Source organism: Mustela nigripes, chromosome 9, assembly GCF_022355385.1.
Source record: "Mustela nigripes isolate SB6536 chromosome 9, MUSNIG.SB6536, whole genome shotgun sequence".
Classification (NCBI taxonomy): Eukaryota; Metazoa; Chordata; class Mammalia; order Carnivora; family Mustelidae; genus Mustela; species Mustela nigripes.
The window spans coordinates 88,065,291-88,088,470 of NC_081565.1; the positions used below are offsets into that span (position 1 = coordinate 88,065,291).

Genomic DNA, 23,180 nt, shown 5'->3' on the forward strand with positions numbered 1-23,180 from the left:
CCAGATAAAAACTTTTTATTTCTATTTATTTTTTTAACAGACCTTTTTTTTTTTTTTAAACAGTTTTATGTTCACAGCAGAGTTGTGTAGAAAGTGCAGTGTAGAAAGAATTTCCCTTCCCCTTCCCCTTCCCCCCACACTGTGCCTTTAATTTTAGTCTGGTTATTTTTTTATATTTAAAGCAGGTTTTAGTCTATATATTTTTATATTTAAAGCAGATTTTTAATAGACAGTGTATGCTAGGGTCTTGGTTTCATTCTCTATCTTAGAGTCTCTGTCTTTTGATTTGTATTTGAGACCACTGGCGTTTAAGGCGATCACTGATATGCTGGGTGAATGTCTACCACGTTTTTCTCTGTTTTCTCTTTGCTGCTCCTGTTCTTTGTTTCGGTTGTTATCTTCTGCAATTTTTCTGCCTTCTCTGGTTTTAATCGAGCATTTTGCAGGATCTCATTTTTTTCTCCTTTTCTAGTGTATCAATAATACTGCTTTTTAAGCTATTTATTTATTAGTTTCTTTGTTTGTTTTTAACAGTTGCCCTTGCATTTGCAATATACATACTTATGGCTAAACCAGACCCACTTGCAAGTACACTATTGAGGACCGTGCAAGCTCCTCACAGCATTCCCACATCCTTCCTCTGTTCCTTATACAAGTGCGGCCATTCATGTCATGTATTCCGAAGTTATAATCAAGTACATTGTTGCTATTTTGCCTTGCACAAGCTATTATCTGTTATATCAGTAAAAATAAAAATATTTCATGTTTTCTTAATTTAATTTCTCTAACATTCTTCTTTTCTTTTTGAAGATCCAAATTTGTGACCTATATTCTTTCCTTCTCTCTGAAGGCATTTCTTTAACATTTCTTCCAAGGCTGTCCTACTGGTGACAGATTCCCTCGGTGGTTTGTCTGAGAAAGCCTTTGTATCTTTTTTACTTCCAAAGGATAATTTTTTAGGATACAAAATTCTAGGTTGTTTTTTTTTTTTCTTTCAAAACTATAAATGTTTCACTCCATTCTTCCTGTTTGCATGGTTTCTAAGGAGAAGTTTGGTTCTCCTACAGATGAGCTACAGACAAGGGTAGTGTACTTTCTGTGTCAGCAGCTCCCACCTTAGAGGCTGTGCCAGTGTATTCCGCTGAGGACATGAGGATGCTTGTCTGTGCATCAGGCTAAGTCTCCTGCAGCCCCTAGACTATATGACCGATGGGTAGAAATCTTCTTTTTTTTCTTTTCTTTCTTTTTTTTTTTTTTTTTTTAGATTTCATTTATTTATTTACTTGACAGAGAGAGATCACAGGTAGGCCGAGAGGTAGGTGGGGGATGGGGAAGCCGGCTCCAATCCCAGGACCCCGAGACCATAACCTGAGCCGAAGGCAGAGGCTTAACCTACTGAGCCACCCAGGCAGCTGGGTGGAAACATTCTTAAAGTTGGGTTTCATGTCTTACTGCAAGTGCTTCTTCTCCTTCCATGTTTAAAAGCCAGTTATGTTTTGTCTATAGCGTCTACTGAAAGTCATGACTTAAATCACTGGTCAAGTAGAATAGTTTTGTGTTTTTCCCCAACTACCACTCCCCTCCTGAGTCTTCTTACTGTGTACTATATCCTTGACATGCAGTCCACGTGTGGACTGAGGTTTCCCTGAGGCGCATAGGACACTGCAGAAAGCAGTCAATGGTTTGGTACTTGCTATTTTTCACTCCTGGGGCTGCTCTTCATTGTTTGGAATTATTTGGATCCTTGCACCCATGAGGCTGGTGGCAGAGCACCCTCGGAGAGCCATGGGGAGGTGTTCCACTGGATGTATCTCTGCATGGTGTGAAAAGGGCCAGGTTCCCTTGGGGCCCAGAGGCAGCCCTGAGGAGACCTTGGTTGATTAGAACCATAAGCCTGTGTGGCCTGCTTGCTTCTCTCCACCAAACACCTAGCTAAATTAGATCTACGGGTGCGGTTTTGTGCTTTTAAATGCTTTAGGAGTAAGGTTTTGAGAAGGCAACCCTTAGGAGGTTGTTTCAGTTAAGTTCACATCGGGACTTGGGTGCTTGGGCGATGATGATAACGGTTTGGATCGTGATGGTGATGTGGTGATGGTGATAAGGATGGTGGTGATGATGAGGGTGATGGTGATGGTGGTGGTGATGGCAGTGATGGTGATGGTGATGATGACAGTGATGAGGTGACCAGGATGGTGGTGATGACGATGATGATGGTGACGAGGGTGGTAGAGATGGTGGTGAAGGTGATGAGGATGGTGTTGATGGTGGTGACGGTGATAGTGATGGTGACAGTGATGATGATGGTGATGAGGTGACAAGCGTGGTGGTGATGGCAGAGATGGTGACAGTGATGGTGATGATGGTGGTGATAGTGATGAGGATGGTGTTGATGGTGGTGACGATGATGATGATGAGGTGACAAGCATGGTGGTGATGGCAGTGATGGTGACAATGATGTGTGATGGCAGTGATGGTGACGATGATGGTGATGATGATGGTGATGATGACAGTGGTGGTGTTGAGGTTGAGCGGTGATGATGACAATGATGGTGATGAGGATAGTGGCTATGACAGGCAGGAAGCTGTCCTCATAAGACCATCCTGTGTGCCCAAGACGGTGCTGTGGTCATGCTCGCAGCCCCTCTGGAACTCACCTGCGCCACCAGAAGGGCTTGGAGAACAGTTGCTCTTGTTTCAGAGCCTGTTTTCATCTCTTCTGAGCATGTAGTTCCTCCTTGGAATCCTGGTTATCTGTGGGTGTGTAACAGTCACCCCAAAGCCTAGTGGCTTCTGACAATAATCACATTTTTCCCTATGAATCTGTACGTTGGACTCAGCAGACAGACTTTACCTGGGTCCCCAGAGGCCCATCATTGCTCTGTGGCCAGATCCTCACAAGAGCCACATGGGAGCCTCACAGTCTGTGTGACCCCTGGAGGTCCCAGGGCACCGGGTCCCCAGACTGGCAACCCTCTAGGAGGGAGTGAGGCCCGGGCCGTGGCCAGCGTCCCATCACCCTGTGCACACGTGCAGGGGACAGGCACTCCGGGCTGGGTCAGGCCCGCCGTTCCCCCTGTTTTCTTTCCAGTCCTCTTTGTGACTCGTTCTCTGGGAGCGCAGGTGCATCAAGGGTCTTGGGTGCATCAAGGGTCTGTCCCCTACCCCGTCATTGTGCCTCCTCTGGCCCCCTGCACGGTGGGTGGCAGCTGCAGAGGCTCTGGGGCCTGGTGTGCCCATCCCCACCCACTTCCCGTGGGGTCCTGGCAAGCTCTCGGGTCCTCTCCTGGCCTCCGTCTCCCTCGCACTTGGGGCCTGAGGCCTCAGGGTGGAGTCAGCAAACTGGACGGACGGTGGCTCACCAGCAGAGTCCTGAGTGGGCCCACATGAGTCACCTGTGCCCGTGCTCAGGAAGGGCTGCTCCCTGTGTGTGACCTGGGGCATTTTACTTTGAATACTGTGGCTTTTCCCGTTGCATGGAGAAGCTCATGTGGTGCCTGGGCCACCGGCTGGTACTCCGGGATTTAGCTGTTGTTGGCACAGTTAGGGTCTCAGGGACTTTCTTGAGTCTGACACGTGGCCAGTGACTGCATTGGAGCTGAGTGATGACCACGCTGTCCCCATGTGTCCCCATGGCTGCTCCATGTGAAGCGTGTCAACCACTGGTGTCTGGGCGTCCTCCAGAGACCAGCAGGGCAGGGATGGGGGGAGTGGGGCAGCCCGAAGGCAGGGGTGAGGTTGGCGAGGGAGAGGGCAGAAAGAGGGAGGGAATCACCATGGCCAGTGATCGGCGAGGAGGGCACCCCCACTAATCCTTCTGTGCTCCCCGGCCACTCGCACTAGCATCTGCCTGCCCCTGCCAGCCCGGCCTCCCCCTGCAGCAGGCTCCCCGCAGGGTGGACAGCTCAGGCCGCCTTCTCCGAGGGGCACCAGGACCTGGGAAAGGTGGGAGGGGGGGAGCTAAGGAGGGGCACTTGGAAGCCACCTTGACCTTCTGAAGAAAGCAGGACTTTGGGCCTTATACGAAGGGAAGACTCGCTGGTTTCTGGTGGCTTAGTAAGGCACGGAGGAGAGGAGAGAGGAAACTCACGTGGGGCGCTACCCGGGGTGTGGCTCGTGTGTGGGGGCCTTAGCGTCAAGACTCGAACACGCGTACCACCCGGGGTTCGTGGCAGCAGGACGTTCAGCTGTGGGAGAGAGACAGGGCGCGGGTGTCCAACCTCCTGGTGGGAGGGGTCGCTTCTCCTGAGTTTTGCTCTCTCAAGTCATCAGGGACGGCTCCCTGTGCACATCAAGCTTGTGAACACTCCTACACTTTGCCTTACAGTAGGTGTGCAACAGGTGTGGGACTCCTGCCCCGAGAACAGCTCGAGGCATTTGTGGAGCTGTCCAGAGGTGGCGGCCCACAGGTCCTGCTGCTGTGACAGACCGGCTGTCGCCACTGAACTCCTGGGACCTCGGAGGGCAGGCGGTGCCCGTCCCTCCCCTCTGCAAGGGGTCACTTCCTTTTTTATTTTTTTCTGAGGTTCCTCCTAGAACTTCAAACACAAGTAAATGTCAGAACAGGGTTTTAGAAGTTGTAGTTTATGTTAAATCAATGCTCTTGACAATAAGTGTCCTGGGCCCTGGGAGCTCTGAGGACAGGGTCCTGCCCCTGGGGTTCTGGAAAGCCCTGCCTGGCTGGAGGGCAGAGCAGGGATTCCCACGGGATGACCTTGGAGGAGCCGCTTCCTCCATGGGCCCCCAGGCCTTGTTGCCAGGGGCCTTGCAGCTCCAAGGGTGGATGTGGCTTCTGCCCAAGGGGCCTGGAGCCCGGGCCTCCCCTGCCAGATACACTGTGGTGGCCCCCGTGACTCTGTGAGTGTCAGCCGTCTCCCTTGTTAGTCCCTCTGCTACGGTTCCGCCCCCCTTCCCCCTCCCCCCCAGTCCCTCGTGCTACAGTACCCCCTTCAGGTCCCTCCTCCCCCCACCCCTACCCCTACCCCTTCAGGTCCTTCCTGCTTGGCCTGTTTCTGTGGTTTTTTGTTCGTCTTCACTCCACCTGCTGTCTTTCTGCTTGGCTCATGGCACTTACATCAGCTGTAATGTTTGTGGGGTTGGCTCAGTGCTGGATGCCAGGTCACTGCGGGCTCAGACCAGCCCAGCCCCCAGCCCCAGTGGCCACGTGCTCCTGAAAACATGACCTCTCCCCACAGGTCTTACCTTCCAAGCCAAAGGTCGAAGCAGCTCAGACAGGAGCACACGCACACATGCACACACACACTCATGCACGCACGTGTGGCACACACGCATGCTCACGCACGCAGGCATGCACACGTACGTGTGCACGCAGGTCCATGCGCGGCACACAGCGCAGGTTTGTTGTGGGTTGTCTGCTGGGAGGCCTAGTGCCCACCTTGATCTCTACTGTGTACTTCGCACTCCGGTCCGTGTCTGCAGGGACTTCGTTCTCCTCCTCCTCACCTCCCTCCCCTCCCCTTCCCCTCCGTCTCTCCCTCTCCCTCCCTCCTCCCAATGCACCACAGCTCCGGGCACTTGGTTCCCAGCCCTTGGGGTCCCAGTCTCTGGCTGGCCCACCTCCTGGTCTCCATCTCTGTGGTGACGGCCTTCTGCACATGTGGTGATGCAGGGACAGGACAGGCTGTAGGGATGGGAGGTCGGGCCTGGCTCTTAGCCTGTCAGTGCCCTTTGTCCTGGCTCTGTCCCTGGACCTCAGCCCATGCTCTGAACCCCTGCTTGGGCCTGGAGTGTGGGGCGGCTCTGGGGCCTGCTCCCCACGCCTGCCTGTGATGGAGAAGGCCCAGCGGGTGTTCCTCTGGGCCCTCCTGGCCCGCACACCCGCACACCCGCACACCCACGGTAGAGGAAGGGCGAGGCCTCAGTGTCCTGGTGAGACTTGAGCAGATGAGCCCCATGTCCGTCCCTCTGTCTGGGGACATGCTTGGGGGCCCAGCTCTTGTCCTGACCTAGTCGTCGTCTCCATAGGGAGGTAACCCCCAAATCGGCAAGACTGGTGCTTGGGCTGGTGGCCCTAGGCAGGGCTCTGTGGAGGGCACATGTCGCCCTCAGGCTGGGCGCCTTTAGGGTTCTCTCTGATCACCTGCCAGTCTGTTTGTGAGAGCGATGGGCTTGCTTTGTCTGCGGTGCTCCGCGACTGGTTGAACAGTTGGGGCTGGGGGGGTGGGTGGGCAGGCACGCCCAGGGTTCCTCCAGACGCAGGCACTTTGCTCCTGGCTTTAAGGCAGGGGGAATGTTTCTGACTTTTCCGTGACTATTGTTCTTATAGTCTTTTGGGTGATTTCCCAAGTAATTTCTCAGGAGGCACTGGGAAAGCCTTAACTTGGGGGTAGAAACATAAATTGGGAGCGGTTTCAGTAAAAGGCCTTCCCCCATGTGGGTAGAGGGGCTGCTGTGGCTGAGGGCCCTCTGCCCAGGAGGTCAAACCAAACCGCAGGGTCCTTGGGCCCCGGGACACGGGGAGTCAGGAGGTCTGTCCTCGCACATCGCACAGCCGGGGGCTGCTCCTGGGACCTTAGTTTCCATACCTCCAGTCGCCCTTGTCAGGGTGGCAGCCCAGGCAGTCGGGGCCCATGGTGACACACGCCGGTCGTGGGGGAGCGGGTGGCATCAGGCCGTGGGTGGCCCTCCTGGGTGAGGGGTGGCCCTGAGGTGCCCTGGGTAGAACGAGGGACCCATATCCCACCGCTCTCTGTCCGTTTTAGAGAGGCCTCCCTGCACAAAACGGGTCTCTGGTGAGACCTGCATGCCCCAGGCTGGCATACCGAAGGGGCACCCAGAGCTGGGGAGGGGTGTTGGCCTGCACGCCTTATGACCCTGGGCCTCAGCTTCCCCACCTGTCATGCATGTGGGACCAGCAGGGGTGGTTCAGGCAGGCTGACTTTCCTCCCTACACCCGGCCTAGGACTTAGCCGCCGTTCCCTCTGCGCGCCACCGCACACCTGCCCCCTAACCTGTTGAAGGGGCCCCTGTCTGTGAGGCTGAGTTCACAGTCGGACCTCAGACCTCCTGTGTGCTGCGTTGGCTCCTTGTGTGTCCCTGGGATCCCTGTGGCTGGGCCAGGCAGGAATATGTGCGGATTTGGGGTGTTGACACAGGGCAGACGTGGGGTGTGGATACAGGATGTGGAACTGGGGTGTAGACCTAGGGTGTAGATGAAAAGTGTGGGTCTGGAGTGTGAACACAAAGTGTGGACACGGGGTGTGGATTCTGGGTCCAATTACTAGTCCCAGTGGGTCCTGAAGACCCGCAGGGCTCTGCCTCTCACCCAGAGTGCGCAGCTCCGGGTGGGTGTGGGCGATGGGGGCTTCGCCGGCGTGCTCTCTGATGGCTGGGCACACCGAGGCCAGCTGGCGCAGGGCCCAGGGTGCAGAGCGCCCGGGTGCAGGGCCCTTTCTATGGCAGGCAGGGGTGTAGGGGGCTGGGAGGGAGGGAGGGGAGGAGTCAGGTGGGTGCACCAGCCCAGGGGGAAGGTGCTGGGTGAGTGGCTGCTCCTCCTTGTGGGTGGGGAGGAGCTGGGGGCGGGGGTTTGAGGAGGAGGGGCTCTCATGAAGCAGCGGTGCTCTGGAGACAGACTCGGGTACTCCGGTGTTTGCTGTCCCCTCTGTGCCTCCCACCTGCCGCGTTAAGAGCTCAGCGTGCCTGGTTCGGTGACTTTGCCCAGAGACCGATGCAGTAATGTGATTCTAGCTCCCCTTTCTGGCATCTTTCTCCATAGGCCTGGGCCCCTTCGGGCTCTCCCCTGTTCTTCCGCGGGGGAGATGCCCTTCATGCCCGGTTCCTGCAGGAGGGGGGATGCTCCCGTACATGCTGTCGGAGGGAGCCCTGTTTCTGTCCATCAGGGTTCTCTCTGATGTCCTTTGCTTGTTCAGAAAGTCCCTTTGCATGGCGGGAGCAGACCTGTGGACCCTAGACCCTCGCATCTGCTTCTGGTCGCTTTGTGTCTCACACCTGTCTCTTCAGGCGGCCCGCACTTTGGTTCGGGGCTCGTTCCGAGATGAAGAGTGAACTTCATGTTTCCAAAGGCGTGTGCCGGAGGCTTTGTGGGCTCCAGCGCTGCTCCTGGGACCGTGGCATGTGGCAGCCGTGGCAGACGGTGTTCCATCGAGGGGCCCGGAGCAGTGGTGGCTGACCCTGGCCAGGGGACGAGGGAACACAGTGAGGAGACGCCTGGGGTCCAGACACACATCTGCCCTCCATGGTAGGCGAGCGGTGACCCTCCCGTTACTGCAGGGCTGTTGCAGGAAGGTCCACGTAGGGTCTGTGCTGCTGCCGCAGGCAGAACAGGCGCTCGGCCAGCCTTAATGAGGATGGGCTCAGTGGCAGTGGGACGGGGGCGCCTGTCATGGGGCACATTCCTTGTCTTTCGAGTGGGGTAAAATTCACATAACATAAAACTAACCATCTTAAAGTGAGCCTTCCTTGGCAGTTAGTACCTTCACACTGTTGCGCAAGCATGGCCTCCACCTGCGTCCGAAAGGAGATGCCAGGCTATCTCCGCAGTCACTGCCCATTCCCCACCAGCCCCTCGCTCCTGCGGCGGGTCCTCTGGGTGTGCGTTCTGCGTAAATGCAGCCCTGCGTATGTGGCCTTGGGTGGCCGGGGGCCGTCGTGCTGTAGCAGGTGTCCGCGCCGCCCCCCTTTCAGGCTGGGGGCCGCTCCGTGGCGTGGACAGGTGGCTTGGCTGTCTGTCAGCCGGTGCGCGCTCGCGGGTTTCTGTCTCTTGGTCGTCGTGGTGATGTTGCCGTGAACACTGGTGTGCGGGGTTTGCCTGCGGCCCTGCTCTGCCTTCTCCGGGGCACGTGCCTGGGAGTGGGATGGCCGGGTCACAGGGTGAGTCTCTGCTTACCTTTCTGGGGAGCCGTCAGACTATTCCCAGAGAAACTGTCACTTTTACACTCAGCAGCGACGGAAGAGAGCTCTCCGTTCCCACCTCCCGGCCAGCACTTGCAGGTCTCTGGTGTTTTTTCTTGTAAAACCTGTAGCCGTCCTGGGGTGGTGTCTTGTTGGTTCGGTTGTGCGTTCCAGAGAATCCACACGGCTAAGCATGTAGAGCCTCTGTCGAGGGCCTCTTGGCTGTTGTACGTCATCCTGGGAGAAGAATCTGTTTGAGTCCTTTGCCCGTTTAGATGCTGTTGTGTGTGTCTCCGTCATCCGTCCGTATGCGCATCGGGCGCTAGGCCTTCATCGAAAGGTGATTCGCAGATGCTCTCCCATTCTCCGTGTTGTCTTTTCAGTTTTTTCCTAGTGTCATTTACTGCACAAACATTTTACATTTCCCTGATACACAGGTTAATTTTTCTTTTGTTGCTTGTGTTTTCGGTGCCCTATCTGGGAATCCATGGCCAAGTCCAGGGTCATGAAGATGTACTCCTGTTTCCTCTTCTTAGTGTCTTATAGCATTAGGCCTTATATTTCAGTGCTCAATCTGTTTTTAGTTAGTCTTTTTATATGGTGTGAGGTAGGGATTCAACTTCATTCTTTTGACATCCGGTTGTCCTGGTACCCTGGTCCCGCCCCCTGGTTCAGCGGTCCCTCAAGGGGTCAGGAGAGCCCCAACCCTTAGCTCTAAGCCTCCCCAGGTGACGTGGTGGGGGCAGCCCCTCTCTGAGACCCCTTGTCCTCCCCGACTCTTTGGTGACGGGAGAGTAGTGGCTGTCGTGCAGGTGGTCCTGCTGGATGGCCCGGCCCCCTGCGTAGCCTGGTCATGAACAGCAAGGCCTTCCTTGCCTCTCCCTCCCTCCCTCCTCCTCATGCCCCTCCTGTCCCTGTGGGCTGCTGTCCTGGCTCAGGTTCTGCTCCCCCTGCACGCGTAGTGCCCCCTCCTGTGAGGTGGACAGCAGCTGTCTGCGTCCGCAGGGGAAGGCCCCGAGTAGTTGCTGACCGCCGGCTACATCTGTGCTTCCTCCATTTCAGCTGTGTGGGAGTAGAAGAGGAGGAGGCCCCAGACATCGACATTTACCACTGCCCGAACTGCGAGAAAACCCACGGGAAGTCTACCTGTAAGTACAGGGCCTGGCCTGGCTGGCTGGGGGAGGGCCGTGGGCACTTGCACCCTGGTGCCTGGGAACTGCTCCTGGCCTTGCCCACTGTCCCTGTGGATTCATCCCTGCAGCCTCTCCTGTGGGGCTCCTGTCCAGGGCTGCGGCTAACGCCACTTGGCCTGTGCAGAGACCCCACTGACTTCCACAGGCCTGGGCAGGGGCCTCACATCGCAGCACCTGCAGGGGCCAGACCCATCCAAGATGGGGACACCGTGCTGTGGCTGTCCGACCCTGCCCACTGCCTGCTGCCCACTCCACGTTGGGGATCTGCTGTCCCTTCCTTGGTACCACCTGCAGGGAGAGTCCCCATCTCAAACTGCCTGCTGGTCCCTTGGGGGTGCAGTGCACCCTGAGGGGGCTCCTTGGGAACAGGCTTATCCAGTGTGGCTCCACTGGGGGCTCATATCCCTTCCAGGAGGCGAGTTCCAAGGCTGAGCCCATGCAGGGGGTGTGCCCTGGTCTGCAGTTACCTTGGCGGGTCCTGGCTTGGGGGCAAGACAGAGGGCATGGGGGTGTTAATGTGGCCTCTGATTTCTGACCTGGGTTGGGGGGCCTGGGTGCTCATAAAAGGTGCAGTCTGGATGCTGACCCCGGAGTGTTTGTGTAGGGGGGTTGAGGGGGACCACAGCTGGCCCCAGGCCACCAGAAGTCCTGTCACCCTCCTTCAAGGGGAGCCTCCCTCCTGCTGTCTATTCACAGGGCAGAGGCTGGACCCCCACAGCTCCTGTGGGGCGAGTCCTGTAGGTCCAGTGCGGGTTGAGGGAGGGTGCCTGCACCCCTGAGGCTGAGGCTGGCCGTGATCCCACCACCTGGGAAGCTGCGTGAGGCCAGTGGGCTGTCCCCACTCCTTCTCGCCGAGCTCTCTGTGTGTCTGGCCTGTGTGCCGTCATCACTAGATGATCCAGCGGCCGCCCTGGTTCGGCTCTCATCCTCCAGACTGCAGCACGGCATCAGCACGCGGTAAAGCATCACCAAATTCCCGAGACCAGCAGGAAGCTTTGTGGGCTCCTACCTTCCCTCGTACCCACAGGGGCCGGCAGTGCTTGTGTTCAGGGCGGGTCTGCTGAGATTACCCAGAAACCACTCTGGTCCCTGCCCGGCTGCTGTCGTAACCCCTTCTGAGCCACGGGAAAGCTCAGGGCAGGCGGGGTTGAGCAGGTGGGGCTGGCGTCCCACCGTGCGGCCCTAGGGCAGGGCCAAGGACAGACTGGGGCTGGAGCCAGGAGACCCGGCCTGTCCCCACAACAGCCCTGAGTGTCCTGACGGAGGGCAGGACCGTGCTCTGGGGCTCAGGTAGGGCTGCAGGGGAGTGCTGTGGTGGGAGCTGGTGGTCACACACCCTGTGACTTCTCCAACATCTCTGCATGTCCTGGAAGCACCTTTCCCTGACCGTGAGCTTGTCCACTGTTCCCCAACTTAGTCTGCTGACCGAGACCCCCGCCCTTGTGCTGGGGGTCCCTGCTGCCCTGTACTGCTGCTCAAAGCCAAGTACAGGCAACCCTTCCTGGTACTTATGGCCAGCCACTCCCAGGACATGTGGGAACTGCAGCCTGGTGGGGGCCGGCAGCCCCTCCCTGGCTGGATGTGTTTGTGTATGTATGTGTGCATAGATGTTCATGTATGCATTTGCGTGTATAGACAGGAGTGCGTGCACATGTGTGTGTAGACAGGTGTATGTGCACAAGCGTTGGCACATGTGTGTGTATAGACAGGTGCGTGTGTGCAAGTGTGGACGTGTGTGTAGACACATGCGCGTGCTCAGGCGTGGACACGTGTGTGTGAGTGTCGCATTTGCACAGGTTGATAGGCTTGTATGTGTACGTGTGTGTGGCTGTGCACACATGCTTCATAAATCCTGTGGATCAGGGGCTCCCTGCCATTACTGGGGGCTGCATGGCCATTGGGGTCAGAGGCTTGGGAGCTGGCATTTCCTGCCAGGATGCACGCCCACAATTGTGTGTCACTCTGCCTTGGAGTGGGTCTGTGTCACGGTGACACACTGGTTCGTTTGGTGATTCTTTGCAGTCAGATGCTCCACTGTGAGGACTATCATGGTGTCATGTCCCCAGGGGACCCCTAAGCCCATGGGCTGCTCCGGGCCCCACGTGGGTCTGTGGTGGGCACATTGAGATGAGGACAGGGGCCCACAGGTTCACAGTTTGCGCAGAGTTGGGGCTTGGGGGTCCCCAGGGAACTCGGCAAGGAGTCCCCACCGATGGGAAGGCTCAGGCAGCATGGCCCCAAGAGCAGTTCTGACCCCGGCAGGCCTGCTTCAGAGGCCACTTCCCGACTGGCCACATCCCTCCTCCCCGAGGCCCTTGTAGCTGTGATGCCCCGAGGGCAGCTGCAACGGGGGGGGGGGGTATCTGTCACCCCCAAGCCCCGTCCTCCTGCTGGGCTGAGGTCTCTAGGCTGCCTCCTCAGGGGACGCACAGGCAGGAGGACATTTGGCCTCGGGGCTCAGCGTGTTCTGGGCCCTGGGGAGGGAAGGAGCACACCAGCCAGGGCTTCCCAGGGAGCCCCAGGACGCTTGGCCGGCCTCCCTTACGGATCTGTGTCGCCCCGTGCGTTAGCCGTCGCGTCCTCGAGGTGCTCGCGGTGCCCCGTCCCAAGTGAGGGCCCAGGCAGGCCGCCAGCCGCAGGCAGCACCTGCTTCTCAGGCCCAGTTCCCGGCGGGTATGCATCCCCACCCCCCCAGCTGCCCTCCAGGACTCAGTTTCCCCACGTGGCCTCCTTGGCCAGGGCTCTCCTGCCAGGCATCTGCATCCTTGGGGCTCTGCATGCCTTCCACGTGGAGACCTCAGGAAGTGCAGTGAGGGGTGATGCCGGGGCCAGTGTTGGAGGACCTTGGGGGGCCCACGTGAGGACCTCTGCTGTCCCCCTCAGACTGCATGGGGATGCCTGTCTCTCCCCTGGTCTCCCCTCTATGCGGCGTTGCTCATGGCTGCCGGCATGCGGCCTGGCTTCCCCCTCCTCTTTCTCAAGGCCCTGGATACGCTGGACTCCTGGTGAGAGGGCTCCCCAAGAGTCTGGCTCGCCTCCCCGGCGAGCGTGGGCCACCAGGCGTGGGCCGCCGATTGCCGAGGCCCACGACGCTCCCGTGGCCGTGCAGCGGGGAGCTCCATGTGGACTCCAGAGCCCCTTGCCTCTGGGGTCGGGCTCGCGTCCTGAGGCAGCCGCAGACCTAGGAGAAGGCTGAGGACATGGAGACTGGTTTCAGAGTCAGGGTGACCTGGGTCGTCATCAGGGTCGTGCCGCCCCCACCCTTGTCTGAGCCTGCTGAGCTCTTTGGGGAGCAGGGACGACTCCCAGGCCACCTACAGCTTTGGCGACCCCTGTGTAGAGCTGGGCTGCTCAGTGGGCACCCGCCATTCACAAACATCCCTCCCTCCGCCCTGTGCCCACTGGTGCCGGGCTGTGCCAGGTGCAGTGGGTGCAGCTAGGGGAGCCTGGGGGTCTGGAGCAGGACTGAGCCCTGTGAACAAGGGCCTGCAGCCCAAGCAGCCTTGCCAAGAGGAGGGTCCGCGCTTGCACAGTGTGCCCCCCCAAGAGCTCCCGGGCAGGTGGGGTGCCGCATGTCGTTTGCCTCCTGTGGCTCACAAGGAGTCTGGGAGGCTGGGATTAGCTCCTCTCTGTTGAAGATACAGCACAGAGATGCCCAGTGACTTGCGCAAGGTCACCCAGTGACAACATGGTGGGGCAGGAAAGATTTGGGCAGGTGCCCAGGCCCTTCTGCGCTCCCATGTGTGCCTGATGCCATCAGAAGCCCCAGCTCGCAAGCCTCTCTTGGCAGGGTCCTGCCAGATTTCAGTAACGCCCGCTCAGACCCTGGCCATGGCAAGCGAAGCATGACAGAGATGTCGCGTCGTTGTTGGAGACAGTCTCAGGGGTCTGTGACTGGATGGGAGATGGGGAACGGTGGGAGCCCCTCTCCGTCCTTGTCTGTGAAGGAAGGGCATCCGGAGGGCCGAGCGGCAATCCCTCACAGCCAGTCTGACCCAGGCTGTTCCAGACCCTGTCCCGGAGTCTCCAGGGACAGGTGTGTGCGCCAGTGCTGTCCTCACTCCCCATCACTAGTGGCTGCCCCGAACGGGGGATGAGGGCCACAAGAAAATCACTTCCCTCCCCTCCTGGGCTTGCAGTCCAGTGGGGTGAGTGCGAGTGTGTGCGCACATGCACCTGTGCTTATGTCTGCAAACATGTCACATAGGGGCACGTGTACACACTTGTCTCTAGAGAGTCCAATGTGGGGTGCCCAGTGTCCTGGGAGCACGTGTGGAATGGAAGTCGGAGGGAGCAGGTAGGGCGGTGGTACGCATGGGTGGACACACCGGGGAGGGTGAGGTGCACACAGCTCGGGGGTGAGGGTGGGAGCTCCCTGTGCCTCTCTGTGCCTCTGCCCCAGCTGCAGGCTATTGGGACAGCGGAGGTCCCAGCAGGGAGGTGGCAGGGTTTGTGATATCTGAGGTCAGAGGGGAGGTGTCCCAAAGGCCAACCTTGGTGGGACTACCCCGTAGGTGCCTCTGATGCGACACGCCCTCAGCAAGGTCCCAGGCCGCCCTAGCTCTGGATGTGGTCACTGAGCCCAGGGGCTTGGCAGGTGCAGGGCGGGGTCAGTGGAGAGATCATGGGGCTGGGGGCGGGCAGTGAGGGAGGCGGGTGGGCCAGACCCCTGCGGGACCACGAGGGCTCTGCCTATAGGGAGCCTTGAGTGTTGGGGTGTTGACGGCTCCTCGGCTGCCCTCCTGGCTGGGTCCCTGAGCTGCCCTGTCTCCCCACAGTGAAGAAGAAGAGGGCCTGGCACAAACATGGTCCAGGGCAGACGCCCGATGTGAAGCCCGTGCAGAATGGCAGCCAACTCTTCATCAAGGAGCTGCGGAGTCGGACCTTCCCCAGGTGGGCGGCAGCGGCCCCACTCGCTGGGTATCAGGGGTGTGGCCTTTCCTCCAGGGGACTGGCGTAGCCCCCCCCCAAAACCCTAGGCAGCCCTGGCTCTGGGGCCCGGCCTCTCCCTTCTGGGCACATCCGGCTCCCCCACCTGCTGTGGCCCTTTGTACGGAGCCATCCTGAGGGAGAGGCTGCTGTCCTCAGGTTATGTCCAGTCAAGCAGTGGGGTCTGGGGTCCTGCTTAAGACCCCCCTCTGGACATGGCAGTTCCCAGCCCCCATGGGCCTGGGCTTTCCTCTGTGCCCCTGGGCCTGGCAGGCTGTCCCCAGGCCCCCGTCTCAGGGCACTCCCTGAGGGTAGAGGGCAGGGTTGGGGTCAGAGCTCTGGGTCCCCTCAGCCCCTCGCACCTGGAAGACTTTTTTATTTGTCTGAGAATGTCTTTTTTCCCTCAACTTTTGAAGAGTAATTCACTGGACACAGAACCCTACGTGGTGGGGTTTTTCCTTCTAACAGTCCAAATATTTCACTCCCCTGTCTTCTTGCACACGCGATTTCTGTTCTAGTGTGACTCTTACTTGTGACTGTGTGTGGAGAAGGGCCTTCCCTCCTCTGGCTTCTTTCTTTTCCCCCACTTTTCCCATACCCTGTCCCCCCCCCCCCCCCGATTCAGTGTATTTAGTGTATTCACAGATGTGGGCGCCGCCACCAGCTGATTGTAGACCGTTTTCATCAGCCTGAAGCTTTTGTTTAATATTCTGTTGTATGGCCGGACCACATTTTGTTTATCTGTTCACCAGCAGACACATTTGGGTTATTTCTGATTTTTGGCTACTGTGAATATTTCCACTGTAAACATTCTTGTACAAGATCTTGTTGGACATATGTTTTCATGTTTTTAGGAGTAGCTCTGCATTCCGTTGTCTGAGGAATGAACTGCCAGACTGTTTTCCAAAGTGGTTACACCGCTTTCCGATCCCACCAGCAGGGGGTGCTGGCGCTTTGATTCTAACCGTCCTTCCCGGTGTAAAGTGTTGGCTCACTCCGCTCTGATGGACGTTTCCCTAATGATGAGTGGCTTGGAGCATCTTCTCATGTGCGTACTGGTCATTTGTAGGTCTTCCTTGGAGAAATGTCAGTTCAGACCCTTTGCCTATTTTTACTTTTTGGTGCTTTTTATTATTGAGTCATAAGAATTCTTTCCATATTTTAGAAGTCTCTTAACAGATAGGATTGGTGAATACTTTACCCTGTTTTGTAGACTTTCACTTTCTCAGTTGTGTTCTTGGAAGCACAGACATTTGTCATTTTGATGGAGTCCCGTTTATCCATTTTTTTTATTTTGTTTTTTGTGCTTTTGTTGTCATAGCTGAGGCTCATTTGCTAGGTCTAAACCCAAGGTCGTGAAGGTTTATCCCTGTGTTTTCTTCTAAGAGTTTTATAGTTTTTAGGTCTTACAATTTGGTCTTTGATACATTTTGAGTTAATTTCTTCACATGTGTGTGGTAAGGATCTAATTTTTTGTTTTTTTTTAATGTGGCTCTCCATTTTTCCCTGCACCATTTATAAGAAGACAGTTCTTTTTCTATTAAATTGTCTTGGCCCTTAGCTGTAAGTGTATCCATTTATTTCTGGACACTCAGTTCTGCTCCGTTAATCTCTGTTTACCCTTAGGCCAGTCTCACACTGTCCGGATTACTGTGCTTTGCAGTATGCTTTGAAATGAAGAAGTTTTGAGTCCTCCAACTTCTTCTTTTTAAAGATCGTTTTGGCCACTCTGAGTCTGTTGCAGTTCCATGCAGATTTTAGTTGTAGCTTGTCAAGTCTACAGAGAAGTCCGCTGATAAGGATTATGGTGAATCTGTAAAGCAGTAGAATCAGAGTATTGCCATCTGAAAAATGCTCAGTCTTCTGACCAATGGACATGGACGTTTTCCCACTTATTGAGATATTATAAATTTCCATCAGAAGTTATATACTTCTTTTGTTAAATTTATTCCTAAATAACTTATTCTTCTTGATGTCTTTTAAGTGGAACTGTATTCTTAATTTTATGTCAGTGCTACTGTACTGAAATACAGTTGATTTTTGTACATTGGTCTTGTATCCTGCAACCTTGATGAGCTCGTTTATTATTTCAAGTAGCTTTTTAGTAGGTTCCTTACAATTTTCTATATACAGGATTGTGTCATCTGCGAATAGATGATTGCTTTCTTCCCTTCCAATCTGTGTTACTTTTTTTTCTTGCCTAATTGCTCTGGCTAGGACTTCTAGTGGGATGTTGAATAGAAGAGGCTGGGCAAGGGGGACCAGGGCCCCAGTAGTCTCAGGGTGCCACATTCAGGGTACAGTCTCAGTACCTGTGGGCCAGGTGGAGGAAGGGAGCCCCCATGTCTTGGCTGTCCTCACCCAACACTTGGAATCAGCAATAGACAACCGGGGCAGCATGAGAAAGACTGCCATGCTGTTCTACCAGGAGGAAAGCCCTCTGCCTCGAAGCTGGGCGCCCTCCCATCCAGCATTCAGGTGTCCTTGGCTGAAGTCTTCCAAGAGAGGAGTTTCCTTGCCAAGCCAGGGACGTGAAGGGAGGAGTGGTTACCAAGCTTTCGTAGATTTTCTTGACTAAATGTTTCTTCATTTGATGTTTGCTCTTAGAATCATTTCCAGAGGTCTTGAATGTTTTTCCAAATAATTTTTATCAGTTTCGCTGGAGTGTGGGTCAGCGCTCTTCACACTGTCATGGTAGAAGTAGATCTTTCTCATGTGGCCTTTTTCAAGATCCTGTCTGTCATTTTTTGTAGTTTGATTATGACATGCCTAGGAATAGTTTGGGGTATTTATCCTGCTTGGTGTTGTCTGAGTTTTCAGGATCTGTGGTTTAACGTATGTCATTATTTTTAGAGAATTCTCAACCATTAGTACTTCAAACATTTCTTCTGCTCCTCTCTCTGTTTTTCTTTCTGGGATTCCCATCATACACTCTTTCTGCAAGTTCTCCACATCTTGGATATTCTGTTCCCTGCCTTTTTCATTCTTTTCCTCTTGGCATTGCAGGTTGGGCAGATTTTACTGACTTAACTTCTAGCTCATTGATTCTTTTCTTAGCCATGTCTACTCTACTGATGAACCCATCAAAGGCATTCTTCATTTCTGTTACAGTTTTTAATTTATTTCTGTCATTTTTTTAATTCTTAGAGTGTCCACTTCTCTACTTATATTGCCCTTCCATTCTCTGCATGTTGTCCGCTTTTTCCACTAGCACTCCTAACATATTAATCATAATTTTTTGAAGTTTTATTTTTTTAAAAAATTTATTTGAGAGAGAGCACCCATGTGTGCACAGCAGTGGGGAGGGGCAGAGGGAGAGGGAGAAGCAGACTCCCCACTGAGCCAGGAGCCCCATGTGCGGCTCAATCCCAGAACCCTGAGATTATGACCCGAGCTGAAACCAAAAATTGGTGCTTAATGGACTAAGCTTTCCAGGCGCCCCGGGATTCAACAGTTCTATACATCACTTCAGTGCTTATCAGGACGTGAACTCTTTTTTTTTTTTTAATAAGATTTTATTCATTCATTTGACAGACAGAGAGATCACAAGTAGACAGAGAGGCAGGCAGAGAGAGGGGGAAGCAGGGTCACCACTGAGCAGAGAGCCCGACACGGGGTTCGATCCCAGGACCCTGAGATCATGACCTGAGCTGAAAGCAGAGGTTTAACCCGCTGAGCCACCCAGGCGCCCAAGATGTGAACTCTTGATCCCCATCCCCCATTCTCCCCACCCACCTTCCATCTCGTGACGGTCAGTGTGTTCTCTATAGTGAAGAGTCTGTTTCTTGATTTGTCTCACTTCCTTTTCCTCCCTGTGTTCATTTGTTTTTAAAATTTTACATATGAGTGAAATCGTACAGTATTTGTCTTTCTCTGACTTATTTTGCTTAGCACAATGCTCTCTAGCTTCATCTGTGTCGTTGCAAATGGCAAGATTTCATTCTTTTTTTATGGCTGAGTAATATTCCAGTGTGTATATAGACCACTTGTGAATGGGTGGACACTTGGACTGCCTCCATCTCTTGGCTCTTATAAATAGCGGTGTTATAAACCTAGGGGTGCATCTTTTTGAATTAGTGTTTTATTGTCTTTTGGTAAATACCCATTAGTGAGATTACTGGGCCATGTGGTATCCCTATTTCTTATTTTTTAAGGAGCCTCCATACAGACTCCCACAGTGGCTACACCAGTTTGCATTCCCACCGACAGTGCTTGAGGGCTCCCCTTTCTCCACATCCTCACCAACACCTGTTATTTCTTGTCGTTTTGATTGTAGCCGTTCTGACTGGTGGTGGTGCCTTACTTTGTCTCTTCATGCTGTGGGTTTCTTGCCTTTCAGCATGCCTTGTGGGTTTTCTTGTTGAAAGCTGGACATGATGTGTTGAGTCAAACGAGCTGAGGTGCTCATGCATCTAGAGTGAGGTTTCATGTTGACCTGAGTAGGGATTGGGCTATGTCCACTGCAACTGTAGGTGCCAGACAGATCACTTTCTTGTAGTTTCCTTGTTTTTTCCTCTTCTCCTGTTTTCTCTGGGCTTTCCTGGCAACTCCTTCTTAAATGGAATTAGTCTCTCAATTATGCTCAACTGTTCTGCTGTCATATGGCAGTCCAGGTTTGGGTAGGGGAATGTTCTGTAATTGAATAGTAAACCTCAGTTCTTCAGTGGGCCCTGAGGCTCTGGGCTGTTACCTTTGGAAACATTTCTCTGCTTTCCTGAGACAGGAAGCTAGTAGGGGCTGGTGGAGGCCATTGGCCCTTCCCCTCATCAGATGAGGACCTGGTTAAGTCAGTTCTCCTGGAAGGTAGACTTTTGCTCTAGAGGAAAAACATAGTCACTAACCCCCAACCCTTCCTGAAGTAAGAGCAAATCTTCACCAGAACATCCATGAAAGTGTGCGTCTCCTCTGAGATGGAGCCCCCATGAGTTCTTAACTCTAAATCTAGTTCACATTCAACCCATGCACTCTATAAAAAATTACCATAAAAGTATTCCTCCCACTAACTGCCTCCAGCAGGTTTAACTTCAGGTAAGGTTATCTCGGTTGTGATTTTTTGTATTTACCTGTCGCCGCAGATTTCGGGGGTGGCTGTTTGCCCTATAACCCTAATTCTCTGTGAATATAAGAAAATTCATTGATTTTTCAGTTTGTTCAGCCTTTTTCTTGTTGTGAGGACAGGAGTGACCATGTCCAAGCTCTTAGCAGATTCCAGAAGTCAACTCCGAGTTACTCTAACCCTGTCTAATTTAATTGGTTGTCTTTTTCTTGTTGAGTTGTAATAGTTCTGGATACTTGTCATTTATTGGATATTTTCTCCCATTCTGTGGGCTACCTTTCCATCATCTTGATGGTGTCCTTTGAAGCACAAAAGTTTATAATTTTGATGGGGTCTAATTTATTTGTTTTGTTGTTGCTCATGGTTTTGGCTTCTGAAAAACCATTGCCAAATTCAGTGTCATGAAGATTAATTCCTGTGTTTTCTTCTCTACGTTTTATGGTTCTAGCTTTTGTGTTTAGGTCTTCAACTTACTTTGAGTTAATTTGTGTATATGATGTGAGGTAGGGATCGCACTTCATTCTTTTGCATGTGGACCTTCAGTTCTCCCACGTGCCGTTTATTGAGATGACTTTTCCCCATTGAGTTGTCTCGGCGTTCCTGGTACAAAGCAGTTGACCATAGATGTTTGGGTTTATTTTTGGACACTTGATTCTGCTCCACTGATCCGTATGTCTCTTCTCTCTTCTCATGCCAGCACTACACAGTCTTGATTACTGTAGCTTTGGAGTGAATTTTGAAATTGGTAAGTGTCCTCAACTTTGTTCTTCTTTTAAAAGACTGTTTTGGTCATCTGGGTGCCTTGCATTTCCATTCAGCATTCCAAGTTCAGCTTGTCAGTTTCTGCAGAGAAGTCTATGGGTATTTCAGTAGGGGTTGGAAGAAATCCGTGGTATAATTTTCCATTATTTCTTGAGTCCCATTTCTTTCTTCTAGATTTGATTTCCCTCTTGTTGAATTATTGTCCTTTAGTGGTTCAGTAAGGCTTATAGAAATAGTCTCCATTTTGAAAATGTTTTCATTTCATCCTTACTCTTAAATGATTCTGATTTTTCTAAACTGGATCTAAAATTCAAGAGTAAAAGTTATTTTCCTTGCAATCTTTGAAGGTATTATTCTATTGTCTTTTGGCATCTCTTGTTGCTCATGAGATGTCTGTTGTCAGTCTAGTGGTTGGTGTTTTGTTTGTTTGGGTTGCCTTGGTAAATAATGTTTTTTTTTTTCTCTGAAAACATTAAGATTGTCCCTTTGTCCTTGATGTACCACAGATATGCTACAGTGCTCCCAGATGTGCATTTGGTTTTTATTAATTCTACTCAGGACTCAGTAAGTTCTTTAAATTTGAAGAATTATATCTTACCTCAGTTCCAAAAAATGTCCTGTTTTCTTTTTTAATGGCTCTTCTATTCCATTCTCTATCTTATTTTTCAGATATTTCATCAAATTCACCATTTTTTTCCCCAGGCAGCTACCATTGAATGCATCGTTGAATTTTTAAAATTTTTTGAAAATGTTTTTTGTGTCTAGAATTTCTGCTCACACATTGTCCATGCTGCCTGCTCTGTTTCCCCTCCCTCCCTGCTCTCTGCCCCATCCCTCCATTACCTTGTGAATGTGTTCAGTGTGTTTGTCTGAAACCCTCTTTCCCAGTTGTCCGTTGTCCTCAGTGCACCGACCCGCGCTGGTAGATGGGTCTGCTGGTGCGCCCATGGTCCGCCTCCGTCTGTGGGGTGGGGCCTTCAGAGCATGTGGTTTCCCACGGCAGCCAGTCCCCACAGGACCATTCTGTCTGCCTGGTGCGGGGGGTTTTGTGACACAAGGGGATTCAGGTTTGTCCGGTGCCTCCTGGCGCTGACTGTGCCCTGTTCTCGTGCTCTCGGAGCTGCTCCCTGCTGCTCACTGTGTGCCTCCTCCTCCTCACTCATGTGCCACTCGCACCTCGTCCATGCCTAATGACCTGTCACCATGTGCTTCAACCCTGGGGGTCTCCTCAATCCTTACCTTCACTGGCCCCTTGGTGGGACATGGCCCTGGGGCCCCTTCTCAAGCCCCATCCTCCTTGGAGCTATGATACTGCCATCTGCCCCGCCTCCTCTCCTGCTGACTGCTCTCCCTTAGAGTTTGGTCCCTGCTGTCTCTCTGCCCTCAGAGTTCACATCCATTCCCTTGGCCTCCCAGACTGCCCCTTGGACAGCAGCTTCAGCCCCCCTCTCCAGACTCTAGTCCTCTGAGCTCCTGCCCCATCTGTCTGAGGGGCGCTTCTGTGGCAAATCTGACACTTGCCTCAGCCCAAGCTTGTGTCAGCTCAGCTCTGGGCTGCCGCCTGCAAATTCCCACTATTGGACTGACCGCTAACTATGGTCGCCCTGCTTAAGCTGTGCCGTGGCTCCCCGGTGTTCTTGGCATGAGGCAGAAGCCCTCATCAGGGCAGACAGGCCCCCAGTCACTGGGCCCCTCATCCCTGCTCACCCTGGCCACATTCTGCCCACCCCAGGGCCTGTGCTGCTCCCTGCTGACCCTCCAGGCCTGGATGGGCCGCTCTGACCCGGACTCCTGCCACCATCCCCCCACCCCAGCCCGCCCCAGCTCTGTCTACTCTCAGCTGTGGGCTTACGGCCTCACATGCCCCTCTAGGGTCTCTAGGTTCACCACTGGTGCTGTTCCAGCTGGGTCCCGAAGGTCCCTGGTCCCCCGTGCAGTGCCCAGCACACAGCTGCCCGTAGGTCCTGTGCTTGGCTTGTCTTGGGGGTGGGCTCTCCCTGAAGAGGGGTTTGTCTCCATCTACCGTGTCCTCAGGCCCGACCACAGCCTTATGCAGGGTGTGCCATCGAGCACTAGGGAGGAGTCGCGGGGAATAGAGGGTGGGCAGGTAGACCAGGAGAGGAGAGGGAGAGACCTCACTCACACGTCTGCCTTTCTCTGCCACGGGGGGGAGTTCTGGTTTTCTGGATGTCCCCATCCTGGGCCTCCTGGACCTTGATGGCCCTGTCTGAGCACCGTGGCTTCCCCGGGAGCCCTGGGTGTGGGGCTGCAGGCAAGGCCTCCTCCCAACATGCGGGAGGCAGGAGCTGGGGCTTCGTGTTTCTGGCCCTGAGGCCACAGCCAGGCCTGTCCTGGAGCTGCGGGGTGGGGGC

General features: G+C 54.1%; 1 protein-coding gene across 1 annotated transcript in view; it reads left to right on the forward strand.

Annotated features, from left to right (window-relative positions):
* Positions 1–8,470: 8,470 nt before the first annotated feature.
* Positions 8,471–23,180, forward strand: part of PHF2 (PHD finger protein 2) — a 37,387-nt gene continuing 22,677 nt past the window's right edge. The window contains exons 1-3 of the mRNA XM_059410151.1: positions 8,471–8,595; positions 9,874–10,016; positions 14,840–14,954. Coding sequence (XP_059266134.1) covers positions 8,471–8,595; positions 9,874–10,016; positions 14,840–14,954 — 383 coding nt within the window. The remainder of the gene's footprint in view (positions 8,596–9,873; positions 10,017–14,839; positions 14,955–23,180) is intronic.